General features: G+C 41.4%; 1 protein-coding gene across 1 annotated transcript in view; it reads left to right on the forward strand.

The window, feature by feature from the left end:
- The first annotated feature begins 3586 nt into the window (after nt 1-3586).
- Nucleotides 3587-16408, forward strand: part of LOC112267647 (thioredoxin reductase 1, cytoplasmic) — a 28408-nt gene continuing 15586 nt past the window's right edge. The window contains exons 1-7 of the mRNA XM_024445845.2: nt 3587-4011; nt 4206-4266; nt 7882-7991; nt 9012-9119; nt 9655-9727; nt 15647-15769; nt 16062-16204. Coding sequence (XP_024301613.1) covers nt 3895-4011; nt 4206-4266; nt 7882-7991; nt 9012-9119; nt 9655-9727; nt 15647-15769; nt 16062-16204 — 735 coding nt within the window. The 5' untranslated portion in view covers nt 3587-3894. The remainder of the gene's footprint in view (nt 4012-4205; nt 4267-7881; nt 7992-9011; nt 9120-9654; nt 9728-15646; nt 15770-16061; nt 16205-16408) is intronic.

Below are 16408 nucleotides of genomic sequence, written 5' to 3' on the forward strand. Positions count from 1 at the left end.
CTAGAAGACCGCTCTGAGTACCTCTGCCGTCATTGTTTTGGGTCAGCTTCTGGAATCAGTTCAATCGGGGTGCGAACAAAGGATCCACTTCGGGACAGTCGTATTCCTGGTCGTAGTGCTGGTGAGTTACTGTCGCTCTGATATCCAATAGCTCTTCCCGGCTGTATGTAATAACACAAAAACATTTCTGGGCTAATAATGTAAGAAATAATACATTAAAAAAACAAAATACTGCAAAGTTTCCAAAGAGCGAGATGCGAGGCAGCCCTCTCTGTCGGCGCCATTACAATCTGAGCGCTCTGAAGCAGGTTTTCATCAAGGATCTCTCTGTACTTTGTTCTGTACATCTTTGCCTCGATCCTGACTGGTCTCCCAGTCCATGCCACTGAAAAACATCCCAACAGCATGATGCTGCTGCCACCACCATGCTTCACCGAGATGGTGCCAAGTTTCCTCCAGACATGACGCTTGACATTCAAGCCAAAGAGTTCAGTCTTGGTTTCATCAGACTAGAGAATCTTGTTTCTCATGGTTTGAGAGTCTTTAGGTGCCTTTTGGCAAACTTCAAGCGGGCTGTCATATGCCTTTTACTGAGGAGTGGCTTCCGTCTGGCCACTCTAACATAAAGGCCTGATTGGTGGAGTGCTGCAGAGATGTTTTTCCTTCTGGAAGGTTCTCCCATCTCCACAGATGAACTCTGGAGCTCTGTCAGAGTGACCATCAGGATCTTGGTTCCCCCACTGACCAAGGCACTTCTCCCCCGATTGCTCAGTTTGGCTGGGCGGTCAGCTCTAGGAAGAGTCTTGGTGGTTCCAAACTTCTTCCAATTAAGAATGATGGAGGCCACTGTGTTCTTGGGGACCTTCAATGCTGCAGAAATGTTTTGGAACCCTTCCCCAGATCTGTTCCTCGACACTGTTTTCCTGTCTCGGAGCGCTACGTACAATTCCTCGACCTCATAGCTTGGTTTTTGCTCTGACGTACACTGTCAACTGTGGGACCTTATATAGACAGGTGTGTACCTTTCCAAATCATGTCCAATCAATTAAATGTACCTAAAGTTTTTTCTGATTTTTTTAAATAAATGTGCAAACATTTCTAAAAGCCTGTTTTCACTTTGTCATTATGGGGTATTGTGTGTAGATTGCTGAGGATCTTTTTTAGAATATTGCTGTAATTTAACAAAATGTGGAAAAAGTCAACGGGTCTGAATACCCAAGGCACTGTACATGTAAGTCGATGTAAAACATGGAGGACCACAATAATAACCCACAGTGGAATGCTCAAAAGTAACAAATATTGTTTCTCATCACACAAACTGTGACCACTTTGTGTGTGTCACACAAAACATTGGAGTAAAACAAGCTCATATTTTTGGTTATTGATAGCTTTTTTCAGTATCATGTTGAAAGAGTCAAACAATAGTTAAGTGTCAGAACTTATTTCATATCATTCTATTGCAATATGCAGTTCCAGAAACAGCCAATGGTTGTTTCAACAATGGTTGAACGCAAATAATCCAGTTTCTGTGCCAGATACAATCCTACCATTAGTTAAAGGAACCCAATCCAATGCAGTGCAATCCACCATCACTGTATAATGAAACCATGAAAAGTGATGCACCTAAGCTGAGATCTGGTGTTTGGTGGCTGTAAACCCAATATAAGTGTTATGATACACAGAATGCAATTTAAAACAGTGAAACAAGTTATCTTCAGTCTGAATATTGATGTTTAAGACACTTTTTGGGGTTTCAGTGTATGTAAAAGTAAATACTGTATGTATTTTCCGACACTGTCTCTCATACAATTAAATAAAATTGCAAATTGGCTTTCTTTTGTGTCACTTTATGCATTGTGTATGTTATTTATTTATATTTTAAAGGGGAATTTCACCATGGGGGAATATGGGCTTGTTTTCATCACGTCCGAGGCATTTCTAGGTCATAGGCACAGAGATTAGATTTAGAACAATATCTAGCCTAATAGAAAGAAATATGGCATAACCCTCAACCTTTGACCAGTGACCAGGCCATACAAATGTACCTAGGTAGGGAGGAAGACAGTATCTAGCTACAGCCATGTCTAGAAGGCATGCTTAGGAAAATAACATTTTATACATATTTTTGGGTTGGGGGGCGCCTGAACTTGCCCATTCGGTAACCCGGCCCTGGTCGGACCCCAGGAAGAGTAGTTGTTGACATTGGCATTGGCTAATGGGGATCCCAATAAAATCTAAATGTACACTTGGTTTCCAACAGATGGTGCTATGAGCCAAAACATTGGGACTGAGTAATGCATTTCTTATTTGTAATGGATTATGACTTTGAACAATAACATAACATTAGATGCAACAACCATTATATCAAATAATTAATGTAGCCTAATAAAAGCACAAATCCAGAAAAGTCAAGTTTATTGTAGTCTTTGAGAAAAAAATGTAATTTTTATACTAAGTAGCTAATACATTTTTAATGTGGACATATATGTAGATGGATAGATCCAAATAGATACATGTATGTATTTTTTGTGTGCTTTCCCCCTCAAGAATGTTTGTGGCAATCACAGGACTTTTCATTGGAGTGACAAAAAAGGTGGATAAATTAAGATAGTTCACTCTGGCCGTTTTCCATTTAAACAAATGGTCAGTTCCTGTCTATTTTAAGGGGTGGCTCTCCCATAGTTACCAATGCAGCTGGGTCTGGTGTACTTAGTTCATTGCCTTCAATTGAAAGAGAACAAATGAGGGAGTGGGACTTTTTGTTTCCTCTTCCATCTCTGACTCAGAAGGAATGCTGTCAAAAGGTTCAGTGCTATGCGGGATCCTTGGGACGTCCCTACACTAGACCTTAACCCCGCTTTTCCCAAACTCGGTTCTCGGGACCCTGCGCTAAAACCTTAACTATAATCCTTACCCAAATCCTTCATTCAACCATTTTACATTTAAATTTCAATGGGCTAGGGACGTAATTATAAATAAGATTTTATTTTTTACTGACTTGCCTAGTTAAATAAAGGTCGAATAAAAAAATATATAACGTCTTAACGATTCAAGATAGCACGGACCCTGCCAAAAGTAACGTTGTAGCTGTCTGAAAATATTGCCTGTTGGTCCGCGTCATCCTACAATGTAATACATTCTGATTAATATCACGTGGATTATCAATTTCACTGCTTCATCAATTTAATCGTATAATGTGGTTTGATCATATATAAATATATTTCTTTAGGGTAGAGTTTGAAACAATTGTTAGTATACATTCAGGCAAGTAAACAGACATACTCACCCCCCCTAAACCAGAGATTTTACCAGAGATACTGTATATAATGACGAGATGCTGTGTCTCCGCTTTAACACAATGATTCGTTGTCCACAGAGCGGAAACGGTGGGCTGTCAAACTCCGATATAAACTCCGATACAACTCCGATATAAACAGTACACTCGTAACAACCTAACCATTACGAAAATAGCTATACATGTTTATATTGACTAAATTCGACACTCTCATTGTCGCCCTCCAACCATACAAAAACTCATCACTTTGAATGATCTGCTTATCGTGGACAGATTTTGAGTGGGGTAAACCCTCTCGCTTCGCCTCTTCCTCTCTGATCCTAAACTAAATTTACGCAAGACATTTCGCGGGGTTGATATACCGGGCGGGTGCTGAAACGACATGAGGGCAAAAGTTGACCTGTTGGAATTATATCTAGCTAGCAAGGTAGTTTCTATCGATCTGTGATTCGCAAGGACAACTACTTGAGATATCGGACTTGCTGGGTCATCGTTTAACAGCTAGGTTGCGTGTTGGAGGGAGTTTCGCTCCACTCTTTCCCATTTTTCGCATACGTTCAAGCTTGCCAGGAGGCAAGCCAGGCGAAAATAGTCCAACAATGCCTCCCATCGACAATGACACTGGGAGGAATCAACTAAAAACTCGGATACAGGAGCTTATTGATTCAAACCAAGTGTTGGTATTCAGTAAAAGCCACTGTCCATTTTGTGTGAAAGTAAGTCCAACATATTTGTTTTTACTTTTTATCTACCTACCTTGCTAGCTAGTTAGTAGTTGCCGGTTACTTGCTAGCTTCTGACAGAATTAAGTAACGTTAAATGACTACAGTAACACGCAGGATAGATAGATGGGTAGTTAATCCAGCGAAGATAAAACGGGATTCAAGCAGCATATTTGTTTTGCTTTCAGGTGAAGGATCTGTTCAAGGAACTGAACGTGAGTTGCAATGTGGTGGAGCTGGATCTAATTGGTAAGGAATTGTTCACAGGAAGTGGTGGCAAGGTTCTTTCTTGGAAGGCCGGTGTACAGCATTCAAAAATCTGACATGAAGTTCTCTTTGTTATATGACCAGTATTTTTCTAGCCTCAGTAAAGTTGGCAATACGTTTTAGGATATCATTGAATTGGTAATGGAAGTTCAAAAGCTATTAAGTAGTACTCTACTAAGGATCCATGCCTCTAGACCAGTTGCCTCGTCATTCAGTCAGTGTGGACTATCAAGTGCTAAATTAGGAAATTAAATTAACTTGGGAAATGTTGATGGACCATACACACATTTGCAATATATCTTTTGAATGGTGAAACACAAAAATATGTACAGGACCTGTTATTCTACTAATGGGTTGTTTCCTCAAGCTCACCTTAAAGCTGTTCCTTATTGCTTTATCTGATATTTCTCACTTGTTAATGGTTGATCAGAAGGTTTAAAAAAAAAAAAAAAAAAAAAAGGCTAATGGGTGCCCTTTAATCAAATTAACATTGTTTTTACTTGCATAGTCAATATGTTAATGTTTGTTTTATCACAGAACACACTGTCAATGTTTGTTAGGGCCACCACAAAATGTGCTGAGTCACTCCCTCAATCTCTTTCTCTCCTCTGGATGCTTGGCCATTTTATCTCTCACTGGTCACAGCTGTTCTGGTAAATACACACTGGGCACTACATAAATTGCTCTGGAAAATACACTTAGAAAAGATTGCCAGTACTGAATTATGCAGTGTATTTAAACGGTTTTGTTTGCAGAACAGACCCAAAGTACATTTGCATCAGACTGAACCCACTGTCAGCACTTAGAATTCAAGTTGTATGTTTTACGTTTACTGCTGATCCCAATTAGTCGACTGGCCAATTGTTTGTTCGATAGGCTGTTGGTCGTGCTAGATTTGTTTTAATCGAGCAGAAGCAAATGTGTATATATTTTTCATAACACACGGGACACCAGTCTTATTCGACGACGACGATCTCAGTGTACTAATCGATTGCGGAGACTGTTTGGGATGGCGAAGTCCAAGAAGGGGAGTGTGGCTAAGATGCCCAATGCACCCCTCTCTGCAGAATGCACTCTCTCCTGCCAATTTGTGCACTTTCATTGTTTCATAAGTTCATTTGTGTGAAGTGTTTGCATTTGACTGTCAGTCTCAATCAGTTCCCCATTACATTTCACCATTAGTACATTTACTGTTAATTCCTATTATTTCTAATCTACGATGTTTGTTTTGCTAATTTCTGTTAATGCATTCAATATATTATTATTCCAGTCTTTTACCACTCATTGAGTGGAATGTTGTTTGCAGAGCGCACAACCTATACTAAAGTTTTTATTTATTTAATTCCATTTGTGAATTTTGTCAATTTATTAATTGTCTTTTGTTTGGAGCGCTCCTGTCAAGGTTGCGTTAGGACGCGCACCTGATTAGGCCTATAGGCTACCTGGCTTGCGCACAAATATAGGCATATAAATGTGCCCATTTTGGGGATTTGATAGTATTTCCGATTGAATTAACGCATCACCACAAATCTGCCGTAGAGCTTCTCAAAGTAATATTTTCTTCACCTCAAACATCAAGCAACGTTGTCTGTTTTTACATCATTGAGAATGACAACACATCCGCAATGTATTTGACAAATCTTATCAGCTCTCTCTGTTTCGTTAACCACTCGGTGTGAAAGGGAAAAATGTCATTCTGATCCATTGGAAATGTCATAAAATAGGCCTACCTGTTTTCTTTTTATCCCTTGCGCAAATAGCTTACAGCTGGGTCTGTCCTGAGCTCACTGGCACAGGAAACTGAGGACCCAGAATATTTTATAAAATGTTGCAAGTTAATAGTTGATACAGTGTTGCAAGTAGTTTTTTTTGTCAGGGACAACTGTAAAGTTTATACATGTACTGTTTGTATTAGAGGTTGACCGATTAACCAGAATGGCCGATTAATTGGGCCCGATTTCAAGCTTTCATAACAATCAGAAATCGGTATTTTTGGGCGCCAATTTCCGATTAAAAAAAATATATATATATATATTATACCTTTATTTAACTAGGCAAGTCAGTTAAGAACACATTCTTATTTTCAATGACTGCCTAGGAACGGTGGGTTAACTGCCTTGTTCAGGGGCAGAACGACAGATTCTCACCTTGTCAGCTCAGGGGATCCAATCTTGCACCCGTACAGTTAACTAGTCCAACGCTCTAACCATTGCACTCCACGAGTAGCCTGCCTGTTACGCAAATGCAGCAGAAGCCAAGGTAAATTGCTAGCTATCATTAAACTTCTCTTATAAAAAAACAATCAATCATAATCACTACTTATAACTACTAATCCAGTTTATCAGGCAATGTTAGCCAGGTGAAATTGTGTCATTTCTCTTGCGTTCATTGCACGCAGAGTCAGGGTATATGCAACAGTTTGGGCTGCCTGGCTCATTGCGAACTAATTTGCCAGAATTTTACGTAATTGTGACATAACATTGAATGTTGTGCAATGTAACAATAATATTTAGACTTAGGGATGCCATCCGTTAGATAACATACCGAATGGTTCCGTATTTCACTGAAAAAATAAGCGTTTTGTTTTTGAAATTATAGTTTCCGGATTCGACCATATTAATGACCAAAGGCTCGTATTTCTATGTGTTATTATGTTATAAATTAAGTCTGATTTGATAGAGCAGTCGGACAGAGCAGCAGCAGGCCCGTAATCATTCATTCAAACAGCACTTTCGTGCGTTTTGCCAGCAGCTCTTCGCAAAAACAGCGCTGTTTATGACTTCAAGCCTATCAGCCTAATGGCTGGTGTAACCAATGTGAAATGGCTAGCTAGTTAGCTGGGTGTGCGCTAATACCGTTTCAAACGTCACTCGCTTTTAGATTTGGAGTAGTTATTCCCCTTGCGTTGCAAGGGCCGCGGCTTTTGTGGGGCGATGGGTAACGATGCTTCGAGTGTGGCTGTGGTCGATGTGTTCCTGGTCCGAGCCCAGGTAGGGGCGAGGAGGGGGACGGAAGCTATACTGTTACACTGGCAATACTATAGTGCCTATAAGAACATCCACTAGTCAAAGGTATATGAAATACAAATGGTATAGAGAGAAATAGTCCTATAAATACTATATTAACTACAACCTAAAACCTCTTACCTTGGAATATTGAAGTCTCATGTTCTGAGCAAGGAACTTAAACATTAGCTTTTTTACATGGCACACATTTTTACATGGCACATATTGCATATTGGCACATATTACTTTCTTCTCCAACACTTTGTTTTTGCATTATTTAAACCAAATTGAACATGTTTCATTATTTATTTGAGGCTAAAATAAGTGTTAATTCAGTATTGTTGTAATTGTCATTTATTACAAATAAATCACTTTAAAAAAAAAAAAAATTTTTTAAACCGTCCGATTAATCGGTATCGGCTTTTTGGGCCCTCCAATAATCGGTATCGGCGTTGAAAAATCATAATCGGTCGACCTCTAGTTTGTATGAATGTGACTTATAATGACCCTAGTGCACATGTCAGAGATATGAATGGTTAATTTCATATACATTTAGCTGCTACTCTGCTAACATCTTTTAACTGTTGTCTAGATGATGGATCAAACTATCAAGAACTTCTGCTTGAGATGACCAGGCAGAAAACTGTCCCCAATGTCTTTGTCAACAAAACCCACATTGGCGGCTGTGACAAAACAATGCAGGTATGGATCGTTGTAGCGTAAGATTTCAAGAACATCTTCATTGTCATTTGTCAAACACTCGTGTTTTTGCAAATGCAACTAACTTTTGGAATTATCCTTTTTTGATTTACATTTTAGTCATTTAGCAGATGCTCTTGTCCAGAGTGACCTTAAAGTAGTGAATGTATATATTTTCATACCCCCCATATTGGTTCCCATTGGGAATTTAACCCACAACCCTGGCGTTGCAAGCGCCATGCTGCACCAACTGTGCCACACAGGACCCATAACTCAAACTTCTGCTAAAATGTCAGGTTTTGGAAATAAAAAGTGACATTTACATTTGATGTCATAGGTTCCCCTTGCATTTTAGTATGTGGTAAATTATGCCCACCTGCAGGCTTTAATTGCATTGTAATATTACTGACTAGTGTCTTTTGTCCATTTGCCAGAAACAAGGGTTGAGTGGATCTATTTGGGTCAAGTGGGGTTATAAGAGCCTGATGCCACTGCCAAACTTCTATTTACATGAAAATGGCTACTTAAGAACACCCAAATCTAGAGTCTCCTCTTCACTCTACACTGAGCTGCAATTAGCTTATGAAACTCTGTTTTTGTCTTTTCATGCGTAGCATAAGGTGGCACTTTGCCAGCATGACACAATAGCTTATGTTTTACTTGAAGCCACCAACACATTCTCCTTCAGTGTATAATGTATTTTTATCCTTAAAATGTACATGCGTTCTTTCTCCTGCCTTTATCTTGGAAATGCTGGTTTAGTTTCATTTTATGTGGCACGAAGAACGCCCTCTCCGGCATGAATGGCATCGCTATTGAATGTAGAATAACCACACAGCCATGCACATTTTTTGAATAACACCTTTTTTTTCTGGATCATAAATCAGCATGTCGGGTGTCCTTACTACATTACATTAGTTTTATTCCCACCACAAGCTGAAACATGTTTGTGTGCCTTTTTAAGATTTTGTTGGGTTAATGTTGTTCTTGCAATGGTAGCTGACCACCTGTCATCCTCTTCAGGCCCACAAAGATGGCATCCTGCAAAAGCTACTGTGCGGGGAGAGTGAGGTCTACGAGTACGACCTCATCGTCATCGGGGGCGGATCGGGAGGCCTGGCCTGCTCAAAGGTGAGAGCCTCCCAGACAGTGCATCTCAAACCAAGCATAACTACAGGCCTGTACCTTTTCAAGTGTTGCGGCCCTTGAAGGAAGGGTCTAGTCTATCATGGGCTGTGTCTGAAAGCATTACTAGCTGTCCAATCCTTGCTTCCTCTCCTTGTTTCCTCAATTCCTCTCAAAACGGATTGGAGGAGAAGGATCCAAGGTTTCCCTCAAACCTTCTTCTCTAATGAGCTTTGACTTCTAGTAATGTTTTCAGACTCTGCGAAATGAAGTTGCCACGAGCAGCACCGCAGATATTGAGATGAGCGAGATGCAAGACCTCGCTCTCACACAGTATCTGCGTATGGGCACGTGTTTGCTTCGCCCTGTTCACCTGAATGGTAGCCAGGGCACCAAAACAGTTGAAGTTGAGCCTCGAGCTTCAACGCTCTTCGTTGCAGAAATTTACCCTCTACGCTGTTTATTTTCTGAGTATTGCTGAGAACCTTTTAATCAAGTTGTCTAAATGGACATCTGCCCTCTTGTGATTCTCATGGGATAGGAGGCAGCGACGCTGGGCAAGAAGGTGATGGTGTTGGACTATGTGGTGCCCACGCCGAAAGGGAACTCCTGGGGTGAGTAGGGCTTCCCTGGCGTACTCCTTACGTGTCACTCTTCTTCAGCCAACCTTGTATTAACTTTAAGGGGTTACCGAGTTCGTTTACAGTGAATTCATTCAGATTGTTTAAAGAGTTTATTGACGTGCAATGGGAATTGTATTACTTTTATGTGATTGAGAACTACACGACATGACTAAGTATGGACACCTGATCGTCGAACATCTCATTCCAAAGTCATAGGCGTTTAATATTAGGTTGGTTCCCCCCTTTGCTGCTATAACAGCCTCCACTCTTCTGGGAAGGCTTTCTACTAGATGTTGGAACATTGCTGCAAGGACTTGCTTCCAGTCAGCCACGAGCATTAGAGAGTTCGGGCACTGCTGTTGGGTGGTTAGGCCTGGTTCTCAGTCGGCTTTCCAATTCATCCCAAAGGTGTTCGATGGGATTGAGGTCAAGGCTCAAGTTATTCCACACCGATCTCGACAAACCATTTCTGTAGGGACCTCACTTTGCGCATTGGGGACATTGTCATGCTGAAAAAGGAAAGGACCTTCCCCTAACTGTTGCCACAAAGTTGAAGACACAATGTCATTGTATGCTTTAGGGTTAAGATTTCCCTTCACTGGAACTAAGGGGCCTAGCCCGAACCATGGAAAAACATCCCCAGACCATTATTCCTCCTTCACCTAACTTTACAATTGGCACTATACATTGGGGCAGATAGCGTTCTCCTGGCATCCGCCAAACCCAGGTTTGTCTGTTGGACTGCCAGGTGGTGAAGAGTGATTCATTACTTCAGTTTCCACTGCTCCAAAGTCCAATGAGCTTTACACCACTCCAGCCGACACTTGGCATTGCGCATGGTGATCTTAGGCTTGTGTGCAGCTGCTCGGCCATGGAAACCCATTTCATTAAGCTCCCAACGAACAGTTCTTGTGCTGACGTTGCTTCCAGAGGCAGTTTGGAATTCTGAAGTGGTTGTTGCAACGGAGGACAGGCAATTTTTTTTTTTAAATTACCCGCTTCAGCACTCTACAGTCCTGTCTTGTGAGCTTGTGTGGCCTACCACTTCGAGGATGAGCTGTTGTTGCTACTATACATTTTCACTTCACAATAACAGCACTAACAGTTGACCGGGGCAGGTCTAGCAGGGCAGAAATTTGATGGACTGTCTTGTTGGAAAGGTATCATCCTATGACGGTGCCATGTTGAAAGTCACTGAGCTCTTCAGTAAGGCCATTCTACTGCCAATGTTTGTCTGTGGAGATTGCATGGCTATGTGTTTGATTTTATGCAATGGGTGTGGCTGAATTAGCCGAATCCACTAATTTAAAGGGGTGTCCACATACTGGTATGTATGTACAGTTGAAGTCGGAAGTTTACATACATTTAGGTTGGAGTCATTAAAACTCATTTTTCAACCACTCCACAAATTTCTTGTTAAACAAACTATATAGTTTTGGCAAGTCTGTTACGACATCTACTTTGTGCATGACACAAGTAATTTTTACAACAATTGTTTAGACAGATTATTTCATTTATAATTCACTTTCACAATTCCAGTGGGTCAGAAGTGTGCATACACTAAGTTGACTGTGCCTTTAAACGTCTTGGAAAATTCAAGAAAATGATGCCATGGCTTTAGAAGCTTCTGATAGGCTAATTGACATCATTTGAGTCAATTGGAGGTGTACCTGTCTATGTATTTCAAGGTCTACCTTCAAACTCAGTGCCTTTTTGCTTGACATCATGGAAAAATCTAAAGAAATCAGCCAAGACCTCAGAAAAAAAAATTGTAGACCTCCACAAGTCTGGTTCATCTTTGGGAGCAATTTCCATATGCCTGAAAGTCCAACATTCATCTGTACAGACAATAGTATGCAAGTATAAACACCAGCTCTGTCAGGAGGATTGGGCCAAGCTTCACCCAACTTATTGTGGGAAGCTTGTGGAAGGCTACCCAAAACGTTTGACCCAAGTTGAACAATTTAAAGGCAATGCTACCAAATACTAATTGAGTATATATAAACTTCTGACCCACTGGGAATGTGATGAATGAAATCATTCTCTCTAATATTATTCTGACATTTCACATTCTTAAAGTAAAGACCCAATGCAGGGAATTTTTACTAGGATTAAATGTCGGGAATTATGAAAAACTGATATTAAATGTATTTGTCTAAGGTGTATGTAAACTTCCGACTTAAATGTATGTGTGTGCATTTTTTCTGTATCGTTGGTTAGTATTGGATTACGCTATTGACTGGAAATGGCAGTAATTGGTACTCATTCTTTCAAGTGATTAGCCTGGCTTGTGCTAGCAACGTTATTTTGTTTGGTATGATCTAATGTGTTACACTTTTACGTGAACAAGTATTATTACTAAAAGGTGCACAGCCTTGAGGAAAGTTTGGTGAGCAGATTCAACATGAGCTCAAGAGGAAAGGACTGCTGCTCGCAGACTTTTCAGGATCATCACCTCCTGTACTCTCTGTCCTGATAGGAGCAGACTACTACTGGCAGATAGTCTCTCCACTTTGCTGGATACTAACAGAGATGCTAGTTGCTTTAGAGAGCACTTTTGGATGGTCGGTGTAGGCACCAGTGATGGACGATACCATGTGGAGTTACCATGAAAACACAAACGACTAGAACCCGAGACAACTACAGTTCAGACTGCACGAGATCGCATGGCAGACATCAAGAAAGCTTTTCTGCAGATATCCCTAGCTGAGAGACAGCGACTCCGTGAAAGTCCTGTGGGTCACCAAATGGAGAAAATTAAGAGGAGCTGTGTGCTGATGATGACGAGTGGTATTTGGAGCTTCCCCAAGTCCATTCTTGCTCTCAGCTATAATCAGGAAACACCTGAAACAATAAAAAACAGAACAACCAGGAGTTGTAGAGGGACAAAGAGTGACTCGATGTAGATTACTTAATTTCAAGTTCACGCAATGTTAGAGGCTTACTCTGTGAGCATTTGCTTTGCAGTTGAATCGACTGCAGGCATGGACCTCTGCAAGTGGATGACTCTACTGAGCTCAAAACAAAATGGGAGGAGAGTACAACAACTGACCACACGTTGGTGGCAGGGACACGGAGCAGTGCTGAAAATGTTAGGCTTAGTGTAGAAACAAGAAACCAATTACTTTGTTTGACCTCAGACCACTACTGTACATTCTAAAGCAAAAGGAGCACGCAAAGAGAAGGGTTTTGCAGTCATTTTGCATGCATCTTCGACCCTATTGGCTTCCTGACCCCCTTTACCAGGATCAAGTGTGTGTTCCAGGAAATGTGGGACTGGCTTGGACAAAAGAGTGACCACCGGATTTGACACTAGAATGTGTTCAGAACTACACCATCTTGCCATACCAAGGTGGTACAGAACAGACATGCAGCCTCAGAAAAACCACACCCTGAAACTAGACATGTTCTGTGACAAGAGAAAAGGCTTACAGTGCAGTATCTTACCTGTAAGGTGTAACACAAAACAGAGAAACAAGTCCAGGATGGCCCCTCTCAAGAAAATGACGCTGCCACGCCTGGAGCTGTGATTGTTTGCTAGTCTCACTCCAATCTGACCACACTGAAAAATGGTACAAACACAGATCAGAGTGTGGACAGACTCGATGATTGTGCTGCATTGGCTTTGCAGTTCAGCTCAAAAATGGAAACCGTTTGTCGCAAACAGTGACGGAGATCCAGTCCTTGACCAAACGAGAGTCCTGGTCACACAATGAAGGGAAAACAAATCCAGCCGATCTCCCAAAGGAGAACAAACTGTTCAAAACATTAGAGCCAGCAATGGTGGAACAGACCTAGCGATCAGTCAGAGGAAGCTAATAAGGTCCCAGAAGAGGTGATCACAGAACATAAGTCCAGTCACTAGGTCACTGTAGAGGTCACTGTAAACAACACAGACATCACTGAGCCATTGTTGGAGCTCTACGGGTACAGCAAACTGAAAGGAGTGTTCACAGTGACTGCCTGGATATAGCAATTCACAGCCAATGCTCATACAGACACAAGGTGAACTGACTGCTGGCAAACTGTTTGAAGCAGAAAAGTACTGGCTCAAAGTGACACGCGTTTCAGTCAGGAGATCAAACTGCTGAATGCAGGAAAAAACCTAAACAATGACTGTGAAATCAAACAACAAACTGTTCCTGGACAAGGAAGAACTACTCCATGTAGGAGGAAGAATGCAACAGTCCAACATACCATTCAGAGAGCAGCACCCATGGGTTCTGCCCAGCAAACCCAGGTACTCAGTAATGCTGATGTAGTACTATCATGAAGGTGATGCATTCTGGAAAACAGTCACTCTAGGGCAAATCAAAGATACTGGATCTTGCGTGCTAGTCAAGAGCACCATGGCTAGATGCACAATCTGCAAGAGATTCAAAGCAAAGGCCGGACAGCAGGACACTGCTTTTACCAAAAGACAGATTAACTGACTCCCCACCACAGATGTGGATCTTGCCGGATCATTTTACGTGAAAGCAAATGGTTCTGTGAAGAAGTCCTATATTGCGCTGTTCACTTGTGCTGTTCCCAGAGCAATAGATTTGGATCTGATCTCAGGTCAGTCAAGAGACATTTCATGTTAGGTTATGCAGAGTAACCCATTCTGACAATGCAAAAATCTTCAAGGGAGGTGGTCAGGACTTGGAAGATCTGTAGAAATCAATAAAAGATCTCCCAAGCCTTGGAGTTCTTCTCAGAAAGAGGCATTGCCTGGAGGATCATCATCGGCGAGTGAGCAGCCTGGTGGGGCAGATTCTGTGAGACTCGTCAGATCAGTCAAAACATGCCTGAGAAGTTCTCGAGAGCTTCACTCAACTTTTGAAGAAATGTACACACCAAATATGAAAATGCACTCACTAGTATAAATCGCTCTGGACAAGAGCGCCTGCTAAATTACAAAAATGTAAATGTAATTTGCACAGTCCTGACGGGTTGAAGCAATCCTAATCTTTAGGCCTCTGACCTTCAAGTACAATGAAGTGATTGAACCACAACTCCTGACACCAGCCCACTTCCTGGCGCCCAAGCTATTTCCGAATGATGCTCAACAAGGTAGGAAAAGACATGTAAGTACAGGCAGAGACTTGTGACCAGCTTCTGGAACAGCTGGCGAAGAGACTACTTGCTGGACTTAGTCAGCACACAGCCCACCACACTAAAAGTGGGTGACGTTTGCACTCATCGGAGAAGATGACACCCAGACAAACCTGGAAACTAGGGAAGATCAAGTAACTTTTTCCAGGCCGAGATGGCCTAGTTAGGTCATGTTCAGTTTGTGCTACCTCGGGGACATTGTTGAGACCTATTCAGTCGATCTAGGTGAACAGTTGTTTTATTGAGTTGTGGTAACTTGAATGGGTTACGGAGTTAAGTTTTTTACAGTTAATTCATTGACTATTTACAGTTATTTACATATGTACAAGAGTAATTGTATTACATTTCATGTGATGGAGATTGAGAACTATCTGTTTTGGATTACGCTATTGACTGCAAGTACCAGAATGGATTTGCGACAGGAAGTGATGAGAATGCTCCAGTTATAAACAACTGACGAGTGATTAGCCTGGCTTGCACTAACAACTTTCTTTATTGTTTTGAACTGTCTAAAGTGGTGAAATGTAGCGTGAACAAGTACTATAAGCTTTCATCTTATACCCGACGTCTCAAGTCATTACTTTGAAGATAGTTTTACTATATTACGAGTGTGTGTGTGTCTTCAACCTAACTTGCAGTTGTTTTTTTGTTGTTTCAGACATACAATCTTACAGAAACTGCTGCAGGGCCACCGACGCATAAATCAAAATAGCTAGCAGAATACTGCTGTTTTCAGTTGCAACATGTCTGCGTGTTTCAATGGGATCTAAATGAAATCTCCAAATGTGTGATTCTGTACGTGTCCCTGAACAGGCCTGGGTGGCACGTGCGTGAACGTGGGCTGCATCCCCAAGAAGCTGATGCACCAGACAGCCCTGCTCGGGACGTCCATGCAGGACGCCCGCAAGTTTGGCTGGGAGGTGCCTGAGGAGACAGGTAGCGTCTGTTAGGTTACTGTGTCTAGTTTGGTTGCAGTGTCTGTATTAGCCACCTCATCCAAAGTTGTATGCTTCTAAGGATATTTGGAACAGAGCCACGGTCAGTGCTAGGCATGAAACATGAGGTGTAAGAGTACACTTTTTTTTCTTTGAAAACATTCAACATATAATGAAGAGGTCAAAATGTAATACTTCCAGCTGAGTACTTTTTCAGTAAGGGCAATAAATGACTAAATACAAACATTTTTTTGACATTTTTGTTGACGTTGTCATTCTGGTCTGGTTTCCAGTGAAGCACAACTGGGAGACGATGAAAACGGCAGTGAACAACTACATTGGCTCGTTGAACTGGGGCTACCGGGTGGCACTGCGCGACAAAAACGTCAACTACGTCAACTCCTACGCAGAGTTCATCGAGCCACACAAAATCAAGGTTGGCACCCTATACATTTATAAGCAAATGTCTAACCATGGTTATTTTCTGATGCGTTTTAATTTTGAATTGACTTGCCTTCCATTTTCATACTTAATTTACTGCCTTCCATTTTCATACTGAATTGATTGTCTTCTAATGGTTAAAATTGATCAACTTTTTTTTTTAGATGCACGGCACAATGTATTCTGAAACTGGATAGAA

This window comes from Oncorhynchus tshawytscha, linkage group LG02, assembly GCF_018296145.1.
Source record: "Oncorhynchus tshawytscha isolate Ot180627B linkage group LG02, Otsh_v2.0, whole genome shotgun sequence".
NCBI lineage: Eukaryota > Metazoa > Chordata > Actinopteri > Salmoniformes > Salmonidae > Oncorhynchus > Oncorhynchus tshawytscha.